Genomic DNA, 22,400 nt, shown 5'->3' on the forward strand with positions numbered 1-22,400 from the left:
TACACAGGGGCGGGGCCACACAGAGAGGCTGCACAGGGGCGGGGCCACACAGAGGGGCCATAGAGAAGAGGGGTTGCATGGGACGGCCCACAGGAGACCGAAGAAGACAGCCACTGCTAATAGGGAGCCAATCTTAGAGATACACTGGTTCCCCTGGGAAGTGATACGGGCCTTGAGCCCTAGATAGCTATGGGCCAAGGAATACAGTCATGGATGGAAGGCAGAGGAGGACATGGGATGTGAAAAAGGAAAGAGTAGGAGTCACAGGTAAGCAATCCCCTCAGCAGGAGGTAGTGTTCACCAATGTGAGGACAGAATAACCGGGAAGATGCCAGTCCAGGGGCCACGAGGGAATTCATGTGCAAATGTGGCTTCTGCAGCTTGACGCCTTGGCAAAGCTGGCAGCTCTGCAGGGGACAGGGAAGACGCCAGGCGGCAGCAGATGCACTTAAAGCTGCCCTGTCATGGAGCATTCGCATGGGTAACACTCGAGAGTCTATTGAGGTTTTTTTTTTTTTTTTTTTTTTTTGCTCAGGAATACATCTTTTAAAACATTTAACTAATGGTGGTGGTGCACACCTTTAATCCCAGCACTCAGGAGGCAGAGGCAGGCGGGTCGCTGTGAGTTTGAGGCCAGCTTCATCTACAAAGTGAGTTCCAGGACAGCCAGGGCTACAAAGAGAAACCTTGTCTCGAAAAACATACGTACATAAATAAATAAATGGATAGACAGATAGATAAATGAATAAATAAATACCATTTTGATAGCAGCTGTGCACATGAATGTCTCAGGAACTGAATACTCTAGCTTGGGACTCTAGGTACCACATGGAGGGCCCACCTTCGAGGGGCCCATGTTAGGTACTTCGGGATCCCTGAGATAGTAAAGAAGGAGAATTGTTCAAACAAGTATCTGCCATCCTAAGGTTCACCTCTGTTTACAGATGACAGAAGCCAGGGGCAGTGCATGATCACTAACACATGTTCCGAGGTCATGTCCAGGGCTAGGTAAGGCTGAGACAACAAATGGCCGGCCACAGACAAATCCCATCACTGTAGACTTTTTCCTTTCTCACAAAAGAAGGCGACATGCAGAAGCAGTGTCCACGGCAAGTTTGGTGCTGCTGGGTGGTTTCCTTTCCCTGGTTATGTATTTCTTCTGTCCATTTATGATGTAGCTGCAGATTTTGTGTGACAATGATACAAAGATTCAGGTCGGTCTCCACATCCTTGGAGATTCCTGGCCTGTGTGGGCAAGCGCAGGCAATGACACAACTGGGTGTCACTGGGTCAGGGAAAGCACTCATCAGCCACATGGAGGTCACCAAGACTTATGGAAAAAGGCCTGAGGACAAGGAGGGGGAGGAGGGAAGAGACCCAGTGGGCAGGTCTGGGAGAGCTTTAGGGCAGGATGCCTCAGGGAAGTGGCCTGGTTCTGCCCAACACAGAAAAATCAGGCCAAATCACGGCCTAGTTGGCTGAGATCAGATTAATGTTCAGTCTGTGTGGTCACTAATTACAGGCTCAGCTCTCGATGTGGGGTGTGTTGAAAGGTCCCCTGAAGTATGGGAGGAAGCAGGAGCGGGTACAGGCTGTGTTAAACGAAGACTTGGGAGCCCTTAAAGGGCCGAAATGAGAACAGAAGCACAAACTACCCAACCACAAGGCAGCAAGCAGGCAGGTCATTGCAGGAGGACAGCTCCAAAGAGAAAAACAAGAACCCCAGATGGACCAGGCGTGGGGTTGCACATGTTTAATCCCAGCACTTGGGAGGCAGAGGCAGGGAGATCTTTGAGTTTTGACACCAGCCTGGTCTACACAGCAAAATTCCAGGACAGTCAAAGAAACCCTGTTTCAAACAGACAAAACAAATGAACAAAAAAGAACCCCAGATGAGCACAGACTTGGGAGGGAGGACCCCCAGCGAAGGTTGCAGGAGAGCCCAGACTGCAACAGCTTACCAAGAGGAAAGAATAAAGTGGCTCAGAGCAACAATGGTGACATTTTGGTCAGATGAGTGAAGCAGGACACAGCCCAAGGGGGGTCAGATATAAGCTGTGTCCAAGGTAGGGAGGTAGCTAATTCTCCGCCTCAGGCTGAGTAACACTGAGGTGGGGGAGCAATGGGCCTCAGAACCACTCCATGACAGCAGCAGCCTGTGCAAAACAATCCCCCAAAGTGTACATGTGAAAAGTGCCTGAATAGTGATCAGCCAGCGGGACAGCCAAAGGGGGGGGGGGGGGCGCCTTTTAAAACCCTTTACTAAAACCAGAGGGCAAAGGTCAAATAGACTGTCTGAGAACACAAGAGATAAAGCACTGTATCTTTTGTCTTATCTCAGAAGGAATGCTGGCTCGTCAGGACAATGAAATGCAAAAGGAGGAAATGGGAGTCTTCCGAAGGAGCTGGGGACAAATTGACCACAATGTGGAGAGGGACTGGCTGTGGCGTTATAGGTCAGCTATTAACTGTCGCTAACTAATTGAAATGCAGAAACTAATTTAGCTTGAGCTGAACACCTGCTGAGATATGGGCTGACCGCAAGGGACGATACTGGAAGGCTTGGAAAGACGGGATGAAGCTGCTAGGGGCCCTGGAGAAGAGGGATGAAGGTACTGGGGGCTGGAAGAGAAAGGATGAGGATGAGGGGAGGATGGGGAAAGGAATGAATGGGGGATGCTGGGAAGCTGGTAGGGAAAGGATGGGGTATATCTGAAGGCAGAGGAGGAGGAGGAGATGGTGTCGTTGGAGGCTGGTTAGGTGAGACGCTGCAGCTCAGAATTGCTGCCTTTATCTAATACTAACACACTGCTCCGCATCCTCACCCTCCATTCCCGAATTCGAAGAGAGAGAAGAAATGCCACCAGGCTCCACTCTCCTTAGGCTGCAGCCTCAAGCCTTGCGCCTTATCCCTACATTCCTATTGCACAGGGGCTCAGTCAGTTTGCATGTGTCCCAGCCCTCTGACCAGCTAGTGGCCTTCAGGAGAGTGGCCAGGGCTGGCTGACTTACAAATCAAGGCTGACATAGCCAGCTTATCACTGCAGACTCCTAGCGACAACGGGGAGGCCTGTCAGCGTCCGTGATAGACGAAGTCCAGAGATGCAGAGGGAAGCAAGCACTGTACCCTGATAAACCCTGGGTGTAGGCCACACAGCTTCCCTCCCCAGGGTAAAAGCAAGCTCCTCTTCTTCTCTGAACTTGGACAGGCCCAGAAGCCAGGCTGAGCACCTGGCCAAAGGCTGACCCAGAGGCTATAGTCATGTGTGCTCTAAGGAAAGGTCCCAATCCCCAGGGACAAGCAGAGAGCCCAACATGGACGGTTTGGTCCAGGGCAAATGAAAGATGTAAATTAAAATGTCTAAAAATCCACTTGCTAGGGGGTGGCTGCAGTTTGGTTATTTTCATAAGGAATAAGGTCCAGTTCTTAGAACCACATCTGCCGTCACGTCTCCACAGTGGGCTGACTAAGGACTTGTCAGGTCCATTCAGAATAACGGAGGACACAGGAATCATCCCAGATAACTGAGGCCTGGGCAGCGCTCAGAACAACCAGAGACTGGCAGCCGCTGGCCCACGGACAATCCTGATGGAATACTGATAGCCTGCTGGGCACACAGCCACCTGCTCTACTTTAGGAAAATGTCCTCAGTCTTACTGTCATCACATCCCTTGGGGCTTGCTTGATGGTTCTCCTGGGGTTGAGGGTGCTGGCCTCATAGGTGGAACAGCTTTTATACTATGTATCTTACTGTCTCGGGCAGCAGTCTGTCTGATTTGGGATAGACTGAACCCACTCCACAAAGCCCCTAGGCTGCGAGTCCTGTCTAGCAGAACTCCCATTATATCTCAGGGACAACAGAGACAGCCTTCATGGATATTCCTCCTAGCAGCTCCCAGCAGCCTGGCAGTCACTCCCTGAATGGTGGTTGCTGCTCACCAACAGTTGTCCCCCTTTGGCCAATTGGCTCTAAGCTCAGACCCTGGGGTACAGAGGTTCCAGAGGCTGCTGCGCAGGCTGCGTTCGGGGACCCACCAACGAGAAGTTCACTGAAGGTCTGGCAGTGTCCTCAGGGTGCAGGCTTATCTTTTAGCTTGCTTGGTAGAGCACCTTCAACCTCGAGTGGTGCTAGCTAAGCTGAAAGGAACGGACAACATTCAGGCCAGTGGGCCTTAGAGACACTCCGTGGCATCCTGCTTGGGAAAGGATCAAATCTCAAAACACTTCAGAGGGTCTCACACCACAGCGGGCACCTTATTCCTCTAAGCTGCTCCTTCCTCCCCTTCAGTGAGCCAATGAGCTTCCACATCTGTTTCCAGGGATTACAGGAACAAACACCCACAGTCAGCTACACAAAACCCAAGTTTATTCTCTTACAGTTCTCGAGGTCACAAGCAGAAAGCCAAGGCATTGGCAAAGGTGGGTCCCTCAGGCTCTAGGGCAGACCACCCCAACTTTACCAGGAGGTATCTAGGGGTATGTGTGTCACCTAATGGCTGCCTCCAAACAGCCTGGCAACCTCCAAATTGTGCTCTATTCTCAAATACCTATCCTCAGATGCCCACCCTCCTAATCACACCTCTATCCTCACATCTGACTGACTTTCTTGCCCATGACCCCCTGATAATCACCCTTCGACCATATCAGCTACCCAGGGTTCTGATCATCTCCCTACCTCAAAATCCTCACTCTAACCCCAGGTGTAATGTGCTTTTAGACCTTCACAGTCTGCAGGTGAGGATGAGGCCATCTTTGGGGGACCCTCATTATTCATCCTAATATGCATGCCAAATGAGGGCATCCTTACAGTCTGCGGTCTGTCCTCACTGTTGTGTTTTCCAGTATGACACAGACTTGCTGGCCAGCTAGCTGTCCCTAAGTCCCTCAGGCTATCTGCTAAGAGAGGAGCTGTCCACAGGGGGCCAGACCTAGACTGGCACCAGGGTTCAAGCCTTTCCTGTCTGTCTAAAACCAGCATCTCCCCTCTCCCACATGCAACAATGACAGGAAGGGGAATGGTAGCATGGGTGGTCTTCTCTCTGGTTGCAAACATCCCATGAAATTCCACTGGCTTACTTTCCTTGGGGGTAAAGATTCGTTTCCTCAAGGAAACAGGTCCCACTTGTCCTGAGGGAGGGGCCTCTCCAGGAGATAGGATCTTGTTATCCAAGGACCCAGAATGAGCCAGAGGGCATCACTAATGTTGCCTGCCAAGAGCAGGTGCCCTGTGAGGCCACCAGCAAGATGCAGGTTTACTGTAAAGTGGAAAAAGTAAAAAGAAAAAAAGGGAGTAGGATGGGAGGTAGAGGTGTCAGAAGCAGAGAATAAGAAGCAAAGACAGACACCTGGGTTCAGAAGCCACTAAAATTAAGCTCAACATATCCCCTCCTCTTCCTCTTCCTCTTATTCCAAGGGCTCTGAGAACAGTAGTAGCTCTTGAAAACACACAGGAAGTTAAGCTGTGAGCTCTCAACTCTGAATTCTCCCAGCATGGATGACTCACTGTTCACAGGACCCTGTCCTGGGCCTCCTTGTCTTATCTAGAATCCTTTGCCCATTGGGAATGTCCTAGTCACCTGCCTTCACAGACTTAAGCATAAGCACGTCAGGCCTAAGCACGGAGGTTTCTACAGAGCAAGAAGGTGATCAGAAAGGAAAGGACTGCCTTACCGTGAGAAGGGAAAGAAACACTGTAGACAACAGAAGCTGAGGCCCTACCCACACCCACAGACAGGAACCCAGGTTTGCATAGACAGAGATTAATTGGAGGTGGCTCTCAGTTTTCTAGATGAAGAGCTAAGGCAACAATGAAAAGGAAGCTGAGGGTTTTCTTCATTGCCCAGATAGGGCCTGAGTCTGGCTGGATAGAAAACCTTTCCTAGGAAGAGATGGCAGCCTTCAGGCATCTCCCAATGAACCTGTGAATTCTTGGCAGTTTCCTTTAAATTATGCCAGCCGTGTAAGGAAGGATACCTGGTAAGCAGAAGCAGGCAGGTGGCTCTGGAATCTCTTTGAAAGCACATGGAAAATTAATGTCGCCATGCTGGGCACCTCAGGCAGTCTAGGAAGAACTCTGAGAGGCACAGTGGCTGCTTCTCCTAGCATATGTGTCACAGTAGCAAGTCCAACTGACAGCTGGGTAAGAGCTCCAGAAACACACCTCCTCCTACTGTTGATGACAGTCTCTCCAGGACACTGCCTGGCAGCTGGGACAGAGCTCCTACAGGGCATTATGAGCCCTCTGAAGCCAGTCCAGGACTGTCGGGACTCAGGGAAAAACTGAGACACAACTATGCTCTCTTTAGGCTAGGCCACAGATTCCACATTGCCTCACGGCAAGCGAACCGTCATCAGCGCCATTCAAAGGGTCAGGAAGCCACCTAATGTGGGAACTGGGAACAGAGCCAGCTTCGAACCTAAATCCCGGGCTCTCGGCCACCACACCTGCCTCCACCTCTACGGGCAAAGCTGTTGGCCAGGCAGATACAATGCCTGCCAGATATAATCCCCAGGATCTGGTGACTCCACAACTGCTTGCTACAAGAACTGGACTCCAGTGGGCAGCAGTGGACACACACCATATATCTCTCTTACACAAGTGCCCAGCCCCACACAGTCCTCCCCCGTGTTAGTTATCCGGCCTCAACGCTTCCCAGAGCAGGCACCTCGCCTCACGTCGTCCTGCAGATGAGCAAAAATGAGCAAACCCGTCCAGGAGGACCTCCCTGAGCTGAGTCCATCCGTTGGACTGTGTTTGCCAGTCCAGACTTCCACCACGAGGGGATGGCTTAGAAGAAAAATGTTATGCATTAATAGGGTGACTGCAAACCAGGCCAACTCACCAATATGGCATGCAGAACTACTGCCCCAAACAGACACAAAGCTATAAGAAAAGAAATAGCCAAGAAAGGAATATATACACACATACATACATATAAACAGTGGTTAATATAGTTACCCTCTGCATTGTAACTCCAAAAGATTTGATCAGACCAGCAAGATTTTTGAAGTGACAGTACTCAGCTCTGGGATGATCTGATGATGAGAGTTAGCCCTACCCATCTGGAGGGGCCCTACCTCTCCCAAAGGTCTAGCCACGGCCCCCGCACCCAGCCCCAACTCTGACTGGAAGCACCCAAGATAAGGACCGTGAGAACATGGAGCTGGATGGAACCCAGGCCCTGGGCACTCTGCCTCCAGAGATAAGAGAAGGCCCTGCTCCCCATCGCCACTCACCCTTCCCTCAGCCCCCAGACTACTGGCGTCTGGAAACACATACTGTCTATCTTCCCTCCGTCTCTCTGAGCAGGCGCCCGAGGTGTTCAGAAGAAAAACACACACAAGAAAAGAGAAAAATCAGTGACTGAGTGGAACAGTGGAGGAGTGACGTTCACCTCAAGGTACCAGATAACCAGTGTGGCCTCTCTGCCCACACCTCTAAGTGTGAACCAGCCAGAACCGAAGGGGAGCCTATGAAGGGTACCCACTAATGCTGGGTACCACTCTCCTGGCCGGCCTCTTTAGCTGTCCTGGAAGTCACCGGTGCTGCTCCCATAAAGACACCTGGCTTACCCACCACAAGGGACCTACGTGGAGCCAATTGAATGGGCGGAAATTTTGTCTACCAAAAGCCCTGGGAGACTGTGCCCTCCACCCCACGTCCACCCAGGCTCTGGGTAGGAGGGCAAAAACCATTCCCACCCTCACCCCCAAGGGAGGCAAACAGCATAGCCATCTAAGTGCTGGGGGTGACAGAAGACAGCCTCTGCCGTGACACAGGGAAAGGTCTATTTTTGTTAGAGGCACGGAGCATTTGGATTCAGGTCTTCAGGGGTTCATGAAGCGTGACCTCCCTAGCAGCTAAACCCACTGCCAGAAAAGGCTGGGTGGAAGGTTAACTACTCATCCCTCCACGCTCCCAGAAAAGGAAGGTTAACGACCACTACTATACTAAAGAAGCTCTCCCTCTGGCCTCTCTGAAGTTGAGCCCTTACAACAGTTCACATCGCTGCTCACAGTGAATGGCTTGTGCTGGCAGGCTTTTTGAAGATGGAGAACCCTGCCACAGAAATTTGATACTGTTTCAAAGACATCTAAGCTCAGCTTTGAAACAGGAGGCCTGGTTGCTGCTAATTATGAAGCTACTCAAAAAAAAAAAAAAAACAGTGAGTGATGAGTGATTCTAAACAAAAATGAATGAGTGGATGGTGGATGGATGGAGGGATGGGTGGATGGAGGGATGGACAGATGACTGGAAAGGACGAGTGAATGGACAGATGGATGGATGGATGGATGGATGGATGGATGGATGGACATATAGAAAGATAGCTAGGTGAACAAAGTGATGCCACCTGCAGAATTTAACCTTACCTGGATGTGACAGCACACACCTTTAATTCCAGCACTTGGGAGGTAGAGGCAGGTAGATCTCTGTGAGTTCAAAACTAGCTTGGTCTACAAAAGGAGTTCCATGACCCTGTCTCAAAAAACAAATAAACAACCACAACTACTACTATCATCATCATCATCATCATTTAAACCTAGGCTCTACCCATAATCCATCACTGGGCCCTATCCACAGGTAGCCCTATCCCATGCTTACCTACAGCATTTCTTAGGCTTCTGTCTACCAAGCATCTCTTTTGTGGGACACCCTATCGTCAGCCCTCACCTATAAGCCAGTGCCAGTAACTAGCTGAACCCAGCACTTCTTGGAGGCACCTCCAGAACATCTTCTGGAAACTGGAGACAGCTGAGGACCTGCCAGGGCCTAATGCTGGGTACCCCTGCCCTGCCTCCATTACAACAGCTCCCCCATGCATATAAAATGCCCACAGGGGATCAGCCTGGTAGTGACCCCATCTTCTGGCATGGAATTTCAGGAAGGTGTACGGGCTTGTGAGCGGCCTCGCCACACCGTGGCTCTGACTGCAGCAGCCAGGATAACTATGCTTAGGCTTGCCCGTGTAAAGGAGCCAGGGAGAAGATATGCTTCCACAGGCGAAGAAGGACCAGACATGCGCCTGCAGCCCAAAGTTGACCTGACTCAGAGCATCTGTGATCAACAGTTCCCTGACAGCCACCCCACCTGAGCACAGACCCACCAACCTGGCATACACATCTCAGCCGGCAACCTGACTCCCACATCCCCAGCCAGCACGGCTAGTGCTGCAGACAGAAACAGCTGGGGTCCCGCCTGAAGGGGCTGCCTATCCCGGGAGGGACACAGTGTACGCTGAACAGAAACCTTGTACGTCACGGAAACACCCCTACAGTGAGAAGAAGGGACACAGGGAATCAGGGAAAGACTAAGTGTAAAGTGTTTTACTGAGGGTTCTCAGTGGCCCACAACGCCAAGCAAGGAGCTCTTTCTTCTCCGCTGTTTGGGACAGGGGAATCCATGCTTCAAGGAGAGGTGACAGCCACCGTACCATCTAGGTACACAGGACTAAGCTTGCCCCATTCTCTGCTGCCTCGGGAGAACACAGGCCTACATGATGTCACTACAGTGTTGGGGAGCCTTCCAAGATGGCAAAAGCTGAATCACCAAAACCTCCAGGCGGGAGCTAGCTCTAGATAAGCAGATGAGCTGGCTGATGAACAGAGCCGTTCAGCCCGTGGGACACACGTGCTCCCATGTCATCCTATGAGCTCACCATGCCACTTGCAATTCAAAATGTGCTAAATTTTTAAACCTCATAAACATACTAAATATGTTTTTATTCTCCTAGTGTCCCGTGCTTGTACACACACACACACACACACACACACACACACACACACACACTCCAGTATCCAGTCTTGGGAATTTCTGCAGGCCCTTTGCGGTATGTCTACCTGGTGTCAGCCAGGCCGCATCATGCTCTAACAGGTTACCACGCTCGGCCCTGAGATGGGGACCACTGCTGTGTCCTTTCTTCTATGACAGGTAACCCCTAACAGAGAGCCTCTGATGAGGTTCTGTGAGTCCTGAGTCTGCGGTCCAAGAGGTGTCCACGGAGTAGTGGTCCTCATGTCATGAAATCAGGAGGCTGGCCACTCCACACAGGGCCCCTTGACCCTCCCAGTGAATCCAACCTTTCCAACACCCCAGATGGAGACAGAACTCTCAGAACTTTACATGGACAAAGAATGTGTGTGTGTGTGTGTGGTTTGCATTGCGTGAACATGTATGCATGCCTGCATGTACATGTCTGCATGTACACTGATGTCTGAACATTGCATTTATGAGTACTTGTGCCCTGAGCACACATACGCACGAATATTCACGCCCGTACAGTACGTTTTTAAAATAGAACAGTGATAAGGGAGCACTCTGGCCTGATTAGCCACACCATCTACCCGCACCCTGGGGAGGTCAGCTCACTCCTTCTAGGTTTCCTCGAAGAGGGCTTCCCCTCTCTCAGTCCTCCTTCCTTTGAAGGAAAACAGGCGAACCCTGAAAAACAAGTTTTGCTGAAACTCAAAACTATCTTCGAGGTCTTTGCATCTGAATTCTGAAGACTCCCCAGCGGGTGAGAGGGGAACGGGAGCTCTTTCCCACTAACTTAAAGTCTAACGTTGCCAGTGCCCATACATCCCGTTCCTGCAGACCAACTGAAGGAGGGCAGCTCAGGGGCATTGCCGTGCACTAATGCACCCCTAGACAGTGGGAAGATACCAGGGGATACAAGGAGTCAGACACAGAGCACAGGGTACCTGTGGGGAAGTCGAGCCTGGGAAATGCTGCGGATGGGAGGGTGTGAGGACAGCTCCAGGGTGGCCATGAACAGCCTGTGGGTGCCTCCTGGGCCTGTCCTCTTTCCTCACAGACCACGTGGCACATGTGAGTGGAGTGAGAGGAGAAACTGCAGACCGATGGAGACCTTACACATCCTGGGAGTCACAGGGGTGACAGCTCCCCTAAGGCATGCTAAAGGTAAAAGGTACAGTCCGCCAGTTCAGAGCATCCGAATGAACCTCGGCACCACAGAACCGGTCCAAAATCAGTGAAGGGGCTTCGCTCACCACAGAGGCCTTTGGAGATGCAGCTGCGCCTCCAGGCAGCTGAGGATGGTTTCTATGTGACCCACACAAACCACAACCTGCCAGGTGGGGATTTCAGGCACACGGGCTCTTCCCCGGTAACTAAGACCTCACACAAGTTATCCTGGTCCAGGGGACTCAGCCTCACAGGGATGAGGAGCCCTGGCCGAGTTGGGGGAGGGGCTGCTGTAAGCAACACCAGCCCATCCCCCACCCCACCCCCTACCCCCTGCTGAGCAGCTTTTGGCTCAGCCTCCAGGACACAGAAGAATCACATTCTCCAGAAGGACCTTCCTGTCCCTGAGGGTATGCGGCTGAAAACCCCCCCAAGAGCAGCCACAGCAAGCAGAGAGACACACCGCTTCCCCCAAGCTTATCCTCAGATCACACCAGAGCTCACTGACACTCAGGTTTAGTTGCACCCAGAGGCTAAAATTAAGACCCATCTCCTTTGTTTTCTGTCCTTGAAATCAGTCCAGCTGGGGGCTGGGGCAGGGGGTGACAGTCTCTCCTGCATCTTTCCTTTGTCATCAGTGGTTACAGAAGAGGCCTCAGGCTTACAATTCCCTGCCTGCAGCCCCTGCCAGACCCTCATTTGATTAATAGCTCCAAGTGCCATGTGGCTGGTCAGTAAGAGAGGCCTGGCCAAGACCCCTCTCTGGCAGTTACAAGGCGTTACCAGCAACCCCCACCCCCGGTAGTTAACACAAATAAATGAACAATTATCTCCTACCCGACCAACAGGTGTTTTTTCAGATCTGCAGTTATTTAAAAGGGCCTGTACTGAGATTTAGCCCAAAGTGACTAAGGCGCTGAAGCAATGGACCAAGTCACTTTTTCTTCCCGGAGTGATCCCCCTCCTCCCTATGTGATGGATAAGGCAGAGGCAAGAGGCCTGTGAGCACCGCAGGTGACACCGCTAACCAGACAGTGGGCCTGGGCCGAGTACCAATTCGGTTCTCTGGGGAGGTCACCAGCAGGCGCCTTTGTGATAAAGCGCGGGGGTTTCTACCCTGGCAGTCTGGCATTGCACCAGCCCCCTACTCAGGGGCTTTGTGGACAGGCTGAGCAGGGGGGCAGCCGGTTGCTGGTTAGCCGCTGGGATCCCACAGCTGGTGGCAAAGGAAGTTCTCGGGCGCGCACATGCCGCGGTCCTTACCCGGCAGCAGTGAAGGCGACGAACCGGTGGGCTTACGAGCATTGTTGCCGGCCTGGCTGCGCTTGGCGCTCAGCAGCATCAAAGGGGACCGCGCGCAACCCGACACCACGGCAGGCGTGGGGACAGGGGCCTCGCGCTTACAGCGGCGCACAAAGACGAGCCACCGGAGTCCGGCCCCGGGCAAACGCGCGCAGTTTTGCCTCAACAGGTTGGAAACTCAAAGATGACGCCAGGCACTTAACGATCTTCCTCAGTCTTCCTCAGCCGTGACAAACCCCGCCCGCCCAAGGCCCTGGAGGGACCGACGGCGGCGGCCACTTGCTCAAGCATTGACGAGAATGGGGCCAGGGAGGGCAACGTTGGCGAGGTGGGCCACCAGGCGGATGCCTCCACTCCTTTCCGGCCACGGGGAGCGCGCAGCCGGCGGAACGCACAAACTTCTCCGCAGAGCTGCTTAAGTCTGGTCCCTCCGCGAGGGACTCCAGATACAGACAGCTCACACCCAGAAACCCCAGACGCCCGGAGTCTAGAGAATGAATGGCTAGCCTAAGCAGCACGGCGCTGCGCTGAAAGCGCCATCACCTCCCAAGCCGTGAGTGCTCCGGCCACCTGCGCGTGGGCAGGGCCCCCCGGCAGCCGCTGCCTCCCTGCAGACCGCACAGGGTAGGAGGTGGCTGTCTCCGGGACAAGCCAGAGATCTGCACGGTAGGCGCAGGAATCCGGCGGACACTGGGGCACCAACTTAATGCTTCCACCCGGGCTTACCTGACTCTGCCCAGGCCACACGTACCACCAGCAGCCAGACCAAACTGCTGAGCGCGTCCAGGTGGTGCTGCCGCCGGAGACTGTGCCACCTGCGGACGACAGTCACAGGTTAGCGGGCCCCGGGCATCCCCCACCCACTCCTACCCGTTAGCCCTGCGCCTATCCGCGGCCCGAACCTGGGCGCCATCTCCGCAGGCCAGGCCCTCTGAGCCCTGATGCTGCGCGCCCAGCGCCTCCGTGAGCCGCTTGCCCACAGCGCTCCAGACCGCTGCCGCCGCTAGGGTAGGGGCGGGCAGGGGCGGGACGGGGCGGGGACAGCAAGATGGGCGGGGCGCTGGGAGCTGATCTGAGCCTGGGAGAGCCCGGGAGCTATCTGGTAGATTCCAGACCTAGGGACAAACAGGGTAGACGAGGGCTGGCATCTATCGCAGCTTCTAGAACCCCCTGACTGACGATTTCTTCCTCCCCTCGATGTCTCCAAACGCGCGCGTTCTTCCCTCATACCAAGCTGCCTCACGGAGCTGCCAGAGGCAACATGTGAGATCAAACCCAGGGTGAGGTGCGGGACCATCCCACACTCACTGATTCATGTGCACTTCAGGACACGTGTTCAGTCCGTGAGGAGGACAGCGGGAAAGCCAGAGACTTGAAGAAAAACATTTATCACCAGTGGACCCTGGAGACGGACACTGGTCACTTCTTATCCCCTCTGCCCTCTTGGGCCATTAGGTGTGTCCTGAAGGTCCCTCCGGCCTCAGCATCTCCACTGTTTCCCAGGCCAGAGCAGCAGCTCTCCCATGAGCACCTCCTCCAACTACTGCCCTGCAAGTACGCATGTGTTATGAAGCCTGCCATGCCCAGGGATGGCCCCTGCCCCCGCCCCCACCCCTACGCTTGGTGTGCCCAGAGATGAGAAGACAGACATCCTACCAGCTCATTACTCCTGATCTCCTATCTGACTGAGCTCTGGGCTCTTTCCTCCAGGAACTAGGCAGCCTGGCCTTCCTGGTCTGGCCTTCAGCAAAATAAGATGCCTACACCCATCACGCAGCAAATCCAGATTCCTGAAGCCAGTTCCCACAGGCCTAGCAACATTCTCCCAAAGTCCCTGGAACTCATCCTTGCCCATCTCCACTGTCCTTCTTGTCCTGCCTCATCTCCTGGACCACAGAGAAACATCCACAGGATCAGCCCAGCTCCCCAAACCTCCACATACCCCAACCCTGAGTCTGTACCATCCGAAGTGACTCATACTTTTCTTGCAGACCAGAGACCAAGTCCCTCTACACTGGCCCCTAGCTCTACCCCTGAGGCCCTCCTAGGCCTCCCAGACCCCTCTCCGGTCACCCTTCCTGTCCTTCCCGGAAATGCCTCCTGACCTAGCCTGGCTCTGCCCTCCCCCTGCCCACTGCTCTGCAGCTGCAGCCCGAGGCCTGCTTGGGATTCTCATCTGCTCACATCATCTCCATCCTCTCCAGGCTTCAAAGGCCGGATCCTGCCCCAGACCCAGGGGCCTGCCCAGTCTCGCCCATCCACCTGGCCCACATCCCCACACTTCATCTGCCTTCAAACCTGGAGTCCCTGTGCAGGTGAAAAGGGCATAGGGAGGAAGAAGGCAATCTAAAGGATTGTGAGCCACATTTTTTTTTTAAGAATAGAAATGATTGATTGCCCCCACACTCTTTTTCAAAACTATTTCAGAGGAGACAGGAGGATGGGTCCCATGCATTGGCTGTGCCTGGCAGGTCTTTGGGTGTTCTTCAATCCCCCAAGTCCATGTGTGTGCTTCCACAGTTACACATAGTATGTACATGTGTGCCAGTCGACATGCATTCGTGCATACACACATGTAGGAGCATGTGCTGGATCTCAGAAATCATGTCCCTCTTTGTTATCATGTCTCTGCACCTGGAAGCCATGCCCCAGGGGAGGGGGGAGGGGGGAAGGGCTCCTGTCTTTTCTGTCTGCCTTCCACAGCAGCAGAACTAATTCTTCAATCTTCAATTAGATGATTGGAGCTCAACTATGTGTCCAAAAATGCAGGCCCCTGCAGGTGGCAGGATGTAGCTCCCAGGGCTGTCTGTAGTTCCTGAGAGTAATCCTGGATCAGGGCGGGGGCCACGCTAGTCCCAGCCATCCATGGGCTCCAGAGACTTTGCTGCCTGCGCCTTCTCCTTTGACACCTCAGAGCAGAGATGAGTCCTTTTGGGGGGAATTTGGTGATGGAGAAAGGGGAGCAGCTGGAGACACCAAGACTGGTTGTCTTTCCCAAACACAGTGGAGATCCTTCTTTAACGGGCCTGAGTGATAAACAGTGCCCCAGACAACAGAAAGCACCAAGGTGAGCTCTCTGCTGTGAAGGCGGTGCTTGGATGAAACAGACTGTGAAAAACATGCATTCTACACTGTCTTTTCCATAGTGTCTGTCCTACCCTCAGGTCATCAAGTGCCTCCATTATTCTCATTCTATTCACAGCTTTTTCCTATGAGGGCTTTGTTCCCTTCATATGTACAAGTATTCAGTACTCACTATAGATGGAGAGAGATGGCCCTAAAAATACAGACTGCACTTAGGAAAATCTCCGTTAATGCTATACTTTATGCTCTTCCTCTTCTTCCACATAAATATGGGATTTGCTCAGGGAAGTGGGGCTCAATCTCCAACGTTTAGTTGATCCTCTGCCACTGAGGGGTACAGAGGAGAAAACACCCCCCCCCACACACACACACAGAGGCATGGAGGGAGAGAGAGACAGAGACAGACAGGGACACACACACACACACACAGAGGGAGACAAAGACAGACAGAAACCAGTCCTCAGAATGGTACCTGGCTGTCCTAGCACCATGGGATTCACCACAGACTGTTTCTCCTCCTGTGACCAAAAGGCACCATGGACTTGAATGTGGGCTACGTACATGTGAGTCAGCTTCCTATTGCTGTGACAGCATACACACACACACACACACACACACACACACACAAAGAGAATTAACTTATAAGGAAGAAAGCTTCCTTTAGGCTTGTCATTTCTTAGGGTTTAGACTACGGTTTGCTCAGTCACATTGGGACCTTGGGCCAGGCAGAACATCATGACAGGAAAGCTGTGGCACAGGAGGCTGCCCACAGATGGAGACTATAAAGGGTAGGGTGCCAACAGCCCCTCCAAGGGCATGCCCCGTGACTTCATTTCCCACCAGCAGCCCCTCGGTTTTCCTCCACCTCCCAATGGCACCAGAGACTGGGGGACCCAACCTCCAACACACGGAGATCCAAATTGCAATGGTAACTTTTTACCGGGTAGGGGGAGACTACAGAATGGGCCAGGGGGCTATGAAAAGCACGGCGTGTATAGAAGTCTGGTGTCGGCCAGGCCCCACGCGGGCGGGCGTGCTCACAGTGCGACCGCTCTGCTATTCACTTTCAGGCTGTAGGCCCCCTCCTGAGTCCTGCAGAACATTCCTGTGCTTTGGACTCTGTCACTTGGCTCTATCACAATCCATCTCTCACTAGCACTGGTGACCCTGTGAGCTGGCCTTTGACTGTTTCTTACTTCGTTGCCTAGCTACACCTTTGCTCCTTCCTGATGCTCCAATATCATACCGCGGGGCCATCTTGCCCCTTTGTGTATACACCCAAGCTCTGTTGCAGGCTTGGTCCTAGTAGATAGTTCCTTAGAACGGCAGTCTTCCTGTTGGGTGAAAGCCTCGTACCTCTGCACCTGTGGGTGACAGCCCTCCAGCTCATCTCACTGGTGGCCAGGGCTCAGCTCTGTGGCAGTCTTTGACAAGCATCCCTGGGCTGAGCAGCTGAGCCTTCAAGGCAGGCTGTGCCTGAGAGGATATGTCATGGCAGAATTTTGTATCCGTGAGAAGATGGTGGGACACCCACAGAGCAAAGAAATGTGTCCCCATGAAGAGATCTTAATTAAAGATGCTACCACGTGGGGCTGGAGAGATGGCTCAGAGGTTAAGAGCGCTGCTCTTCCAGAGGTCCTGAGTTCAATTCCCAACAACCACATGGTGGCTCACAACATCTATAATGAGATCTAGTGCCCTCTTCTGGCATGCAGGTATACATGCAGGCAGAACATTATATACATAATAAATAAATCTAAAAAAAAAAAAAAGATGCTACCATGGATAAAGCCCATCCAACAAGCACACATGCAGTATGGGGCTGGAAAGCTCATTGCAGGAGGGCATGGCTCTCTGTGTAAGGTGGTTGTCTTGGAGTGGGGTAGTTACTTGCCTTCAAACTTCGCTTTTCTACAGTCCACAGTTTCAAAGGTCTATGGTAGCCACCTCTGCTCAAATCTCTGGGCCCTTTGTCTGCTTTCCTAGAGTGAGGAAGCTAACTGCTAGCTTCCTGTCACTTGCAGACAAGAGGGCAACACACAAAGATCTAAAACCTCTGTTCCCACGGGGCAGAGGCTCCAAGTAGAAGGAAACATCACCTTGGTGTTCCCACCATGGCTGATGCTCCAGAGACAAAGCACTTCAGGTGGCCTCTCTCTCCACTGCCCTTCAGATGGCTGCTGCTCACCGTTAGCAGTGAAACTTGCTCCTGGTCTTCTTCCCACACTCACCTCACTGCTGCTGCTCGGTTAACAACAGTGATTCTCAACCTGTGGGTCAAGACCCCTCCAGGATGGAATGACCCTTTCATAGGGGTCACATATCAGATATCCCATCTATCAGATATTACATTATGATTCGTAAAAGTTGGGAAATTGCAGTTATGAAGTAGCAACAAGTAGTTTTATGGTTGGGGGTCATCATGACATGAGGAACTGTATTGAAGGGTCCCAGAATTAAGATTGAGAATCACTGGTTAATGGCATGGTGGACCTCATCCCAGTTCCCATGGTGCCTCCCTAGAGCTGGGAGAACCACTCAGCTCAAAACTATCCCGAGCAGGGGTTGGAGAAAGGACCCAGTGTTTAGGAGCACCTGTTGTTCTTCCAGAGGACATGAGTTGGGGTCTCAGCACCTATGTTGGGCAGCTCATAACCACCTGTTACTCTGGCTGGCCTCTGAGGGCACCCATTCACCCATGGCCTATGCTTATACAGATATATACACACAGAGATACTACAAACACATACAACTAAACACACCATAACACACACACACACACATACATATACACACACATACATACACACACATACACCAACCACAAAATCTGGGTTTGTTGACTCTCAAAGCAATATTTTATTTTATTTTATTTATTATTATTATTGTTATTGGTTTTTCAAGACAGGGTTTCTCTGTATAGCCTTGGCTGTCCTGGGCTCACTCTGTAGACAAGGCTGGCCTTGAACTCACAGAGATCCGAGATCCGCCTGCCTCTGCCTCCCCAAGTACTGGGATTACAGGAGTGCACCACCACACCTGGCTTTCAAAGCAATATTAAAACGTTGCCAGCCACATTCACTCTTCCATCCCCTGGATTTCACATGACCATTACCCCCACACACACTGCCTGCGCTGAAGCTCTCTTTCCAGCACCCAACACCAGGGTAGACAGACCTAGCTGCTAGCTGACAGTCTGTTAGAACCTGGGACCCACAGTCTTGTCTCTGCCCCTTGCTCCTGCTTCCCCTTCTCCCTAGGTCCTGCGTGAAGGTATCCTTGCTCTGGTCCTGCTCACTCAGTGCCCGCAGCCACACTGGGTATGAGGCACGCTGAAGCTGTGTCCCAGCTGAGGCAGGAGTCCCAGTGCACGCTCTCACGGTAGCCATTTGTAGAGCCTAACGGGCAGGGCTGGCCTGTGCCTCCTCGGTCTTCTCCCCTTCCTGCATCCTAGCTGTATGTTCACCTGCCGCACCCCACACGCCCGTCCAGCTGTGGGCTACCTGAAGACACAGACTGACCGTAGCTTAATATCCTTTAAAAAGTCCAAATGTTGCTGACGGAGCCGCTGCTCCTGGGCCCGCTGCTCCTCTTTGTTCTCCTCCTACATTACGTGGTCCTTATTATGTTCTAGTGGTCTTCCCTTAGTCATGTGTTGTTCTAGAAATATACAGGTGTTCTGTGAAGTGTGAGAAAGATAAAACACCCACAGTCCTAAAACTATTTTTCATTTTGTTTTTAAACTCACAGTGTGCCCCAGCTCTTTGCAGTTTGATGTATATGCATGCATTTAAATGACTGGCGTGAAACCAGTGTACCTGACTTAGTGATCCCATCATTAATGAGTTGGAAGGTGTTTTTGAACTTTTGCTTAAGTGATATATTTCCTTGACAGGATAGAAATACAGCACGGGATGGAAATGGAAACCATCACGCTTCAGCAAGCTCAGCAGCAGACTCAACTTGTGAGTAGAAGTGGTGAATGTGAATGTGAATCCAGCAGCTGACCACCTTCACACACACACACACACACACACACACACACACACGTACACAGCATGCACACACTCACACATGCACACATATGCAAAACAAAACGAAACACAAAGACAGGAAATGATAAAGTTTTCTCCCACAATAGAGGACAGTTTCCAACAAGCCCACATGCAGGGTGAGGGGAAGAAATAGTGCTTGAGAAATTTTTAAATTAATGACAGACACAAAACCACAAATTGAAGAAGCTCAGGAAACACTTACCAGGAAAAATGCCAAAAAATATAAAAATAAAACAGAAAAAGAAACTCACGAGCATTATATTCAAAGTAGAGAAAGAAAAAGATGGAAAAAGTCTGACAGATTTCTGTATTTTTTTTTATTCTGTTCTATTGGAACAGAACCAAGAAAGAGAGACACAGAGAGAGATAAGAGAAAGAGACACAGAGAACATATACCTCTATACAGGTTTTAATTAGGAATCACTAGGTTGGCTTACGTAGTTGGAGGCGGGATAATCCAACAATAGCCATATAGATGCTGGAGAGCCAGAGAACACAGTAGCTGCTCACTGTGAGAATCTGGGATCAACAGCACAGCCTCATCTAATGATGAAAGTCTGGAAAGGTCCCTGGGCTCCCCTAGCATGAGTGCATACTGAAAGGCTGAAGGAGCCGGAGTCTGGTGTCCATGGGTAATGGCAGCAGGGACAGATGCACAGGCTCGGGAAGAAGAGCTCACACCACTGTCTGACTCCATCCTCATTCTACGTAAGCTCAAATCCCCATGGGGTGGAGGAGCATGTCCAGCGAAAGCCTTTCCTCAAATGATGCCCACAGGCCAGTCATCAGTCAAAGTGCTCCAAAGTGCTCCACTAACCACCCCCAGAGACCCTCAATCAAATCAAGCTGACGTCAAGTTTAGCCACTACAGGCGATCAGAGGGGCATAAAGATACGAGGACCCTCAGCGGGTTCTCCCAGAAGCAACGCAAGTTCACCCCAGCATCACTGTGGCCCTAACAGAATGCTGATTCAGAATTCTTTTAAAATTCTTTTATTGTATGGCACTGGGGATTGAATCTAGGGCTTTACACACGCTGGGAAAGTGCTCTGCCACTATGCTGTACACCCCCAGCCACATCTTTACTCTTCCTTCTCCAACTCTTGTCTTCCCTTTCTTTCCTTCTTTCCGTTTTGAGACGAGGCCTTTTAAGCTCCCCACACTGGTCTGAAACTCACCCTGTAGTCCAGGTGGACGCTGAACCTCAGCCAGAGAAGACAGACTATAGGCCTGCGCCTCCAGGCTTGCCTCACCGAGTCAGAATTCTGAGCCACTGAAAGTAGCTGTTTTAAAACTAAAAATAAATAAAGGGTACCCCAGAAAAACAAGAACTCTGTGGTTTATGCTTTATAAGAATGACCAATGACTTGAGGCAGAAAGACTATGTCAGACAGAACGTTAAATCTAAAAAGAGTAAAACATATTAGAAGCAATGACAATGAAATAAATGGATTAACAATGCATTCTATTTGGGTTTTGTTTGTTTGTTTTTGCTTTGTTTTGTTTTAAGACAGGGTCTCACTATGTACCCTTGGCTGTATGAACCTCATTATGTAGACCAAGCTGGCCTTGAACTCACAGAGTTCACCTGTCCCTAACTCCCAAATGCTGGGATTAAAGACATGTACCACCATGCCCAGCTCCAGTGCATTTCCATTGCTGTAAATGATAACTGTCTAAAGGAATCCCAACAATACCATTGTATGTTGACAGTACGTCTGCAAGCAAAATGATATCAGGAAGAATGGGAGGGAAGAGCTGCGAGATCCTGTCCTGATCCTCACAACGAGTGTGAAACAGACAAAGGCTACGTGAGGGTAAACCAGGGAAGATATTGGCTGGAGAGATGGCTCAGTGCTTAAGAGCACTTCTTGCTCTCACAGAAGGCCCACGTTCAATTCGTAACATCTATATTGTGGCTCGTAACCATCGATAACTCCAGCTCCTGGGGATCTGACAACCTCTTTTGACCTCCTCCGGCATCAGGCACACACATGGCGCACACACATACATACATGTAGGCAAAACACTCATATTAAGTAATATTAATTCAATAAATCTAAATTTTTTTAAGAAATATTTTTGTTATATGCCTAAAGGCAGCCCTTGGGGCTTTAAAAGAAATAAAGGGGGCTGGGAACATGTCTGACTTGATAGAGTGCTGGCCTCTACAAAAAGGTTTGGGCTTAATCCCCCTACCCCATATGTAATCCCAGCACTCAGGAAGTAGATGCAGAAGGAGCAGAAAGTCAAAGCCATCCTTGGCTACTTAAGGAGTCCAAGGCTAGTTTGGGATACGTGAGACCCTGCCTCAAAAATAAAATAAGGCTGTAAAGCAAGAACAAGAGGATCTAGGGAGACGGCTCAGTTGGTAACTTGATGATCCCAGTCTATTCCCAGAACCCAAATAAAGGAAAAAAAAAAAAAAAACAGAATAAAAACTGGACGTGGAAGCACACATTTGTAATCCTAGAGAGGGAGACAGAAGCAGGGGCTCCCCGCGGCTCACTAGGCAGCAAGCTTAGCCTAATCAGAGAGTTTCAGGCCAGTGAAAGATCTATCTAAGAAAAAGGGGAACGGCACACAGGGACACCACTAAGCTTGTCCGTAGACTCCACATGCTCAAACACACTTTTGAGGATGTGTCCTATCCGCAGAAGTCTGAGTTTGAGACCTGCCTGGTCAACAGAATGAGCTCTAGGATAGTCCGGGTTACACAGAGAAAGCTTGTCTCAAAAAACAAAAAGAAAAAAAAGAAAGAAAGGAGAAAATGAAGATGAAGAAGATGACTATAACAATGTGAAACTACTTATCTATCCAACACTATTCCTGGTGAAGGAAATCCCAGAGTTTCCTATCCATCCCAAACCATCTTAGCCTGTAGACTGTGTTTTTTATTGTTTTGTTTTGTTTTGATTTTTAGAACCCACACAACCCCAGAAGAGCAAGGTGATGCACTTCAGATCTCAGTAAGGGTTGCCAAAAGGACATTCTTTCTTTCTTTCTTTCTTTCTTTCTTTCTTTCTTTCTTTCTTTC

At 51.1% G+C, this 22,400-nt stretch overlaps 1 protein-coding gene across 1 annotated transcript in view; it reads right to left on the reverse strand.

Annotated features, from left to right (window-relative positions):
• Col18a1 (collagen type XVIII alpha 1 chain) overlaps window positions 1-13,201 on the reverse strand; it is a 100,612-nt gene extending 87,411 nt beyond the window's left edge. The window contains exons 1-2 of the mRNA XM_055607188.1: window positions 13,127-13,201; window positions 12,951-13,039 (exon numbers count right to left, since the gene is read on the reverse strand). Coding sequence (XP_055463163.1) covers window positions 12,951-13,039; window positions 13,127-13,137 — 100 coding nt within the window. The 5' untranslated portion in view covers window positions 13,138-13,201. The remainder of the gene's footprint in view (window positions 1-12,950; window positions 13,040-13,126) is intronic.
• Window positions 13,202-22,400: the final 9,199 nt, after the last annotated feature.

This window comes from Psammomys obesus, unplaced genomic scaffold, assembly GCF_907164565.1.
Source record: "Psammomys obesus unplaced genomic scaffold, mPsaObe1.curated_primary_1811, whole genome shotgun sequence".
Lineage (NCBI taxonomy): Eukaryota > Metazoa > Chordata > Mammalia > Rodentia > Muridae > Psammomys > Psammomys obesus.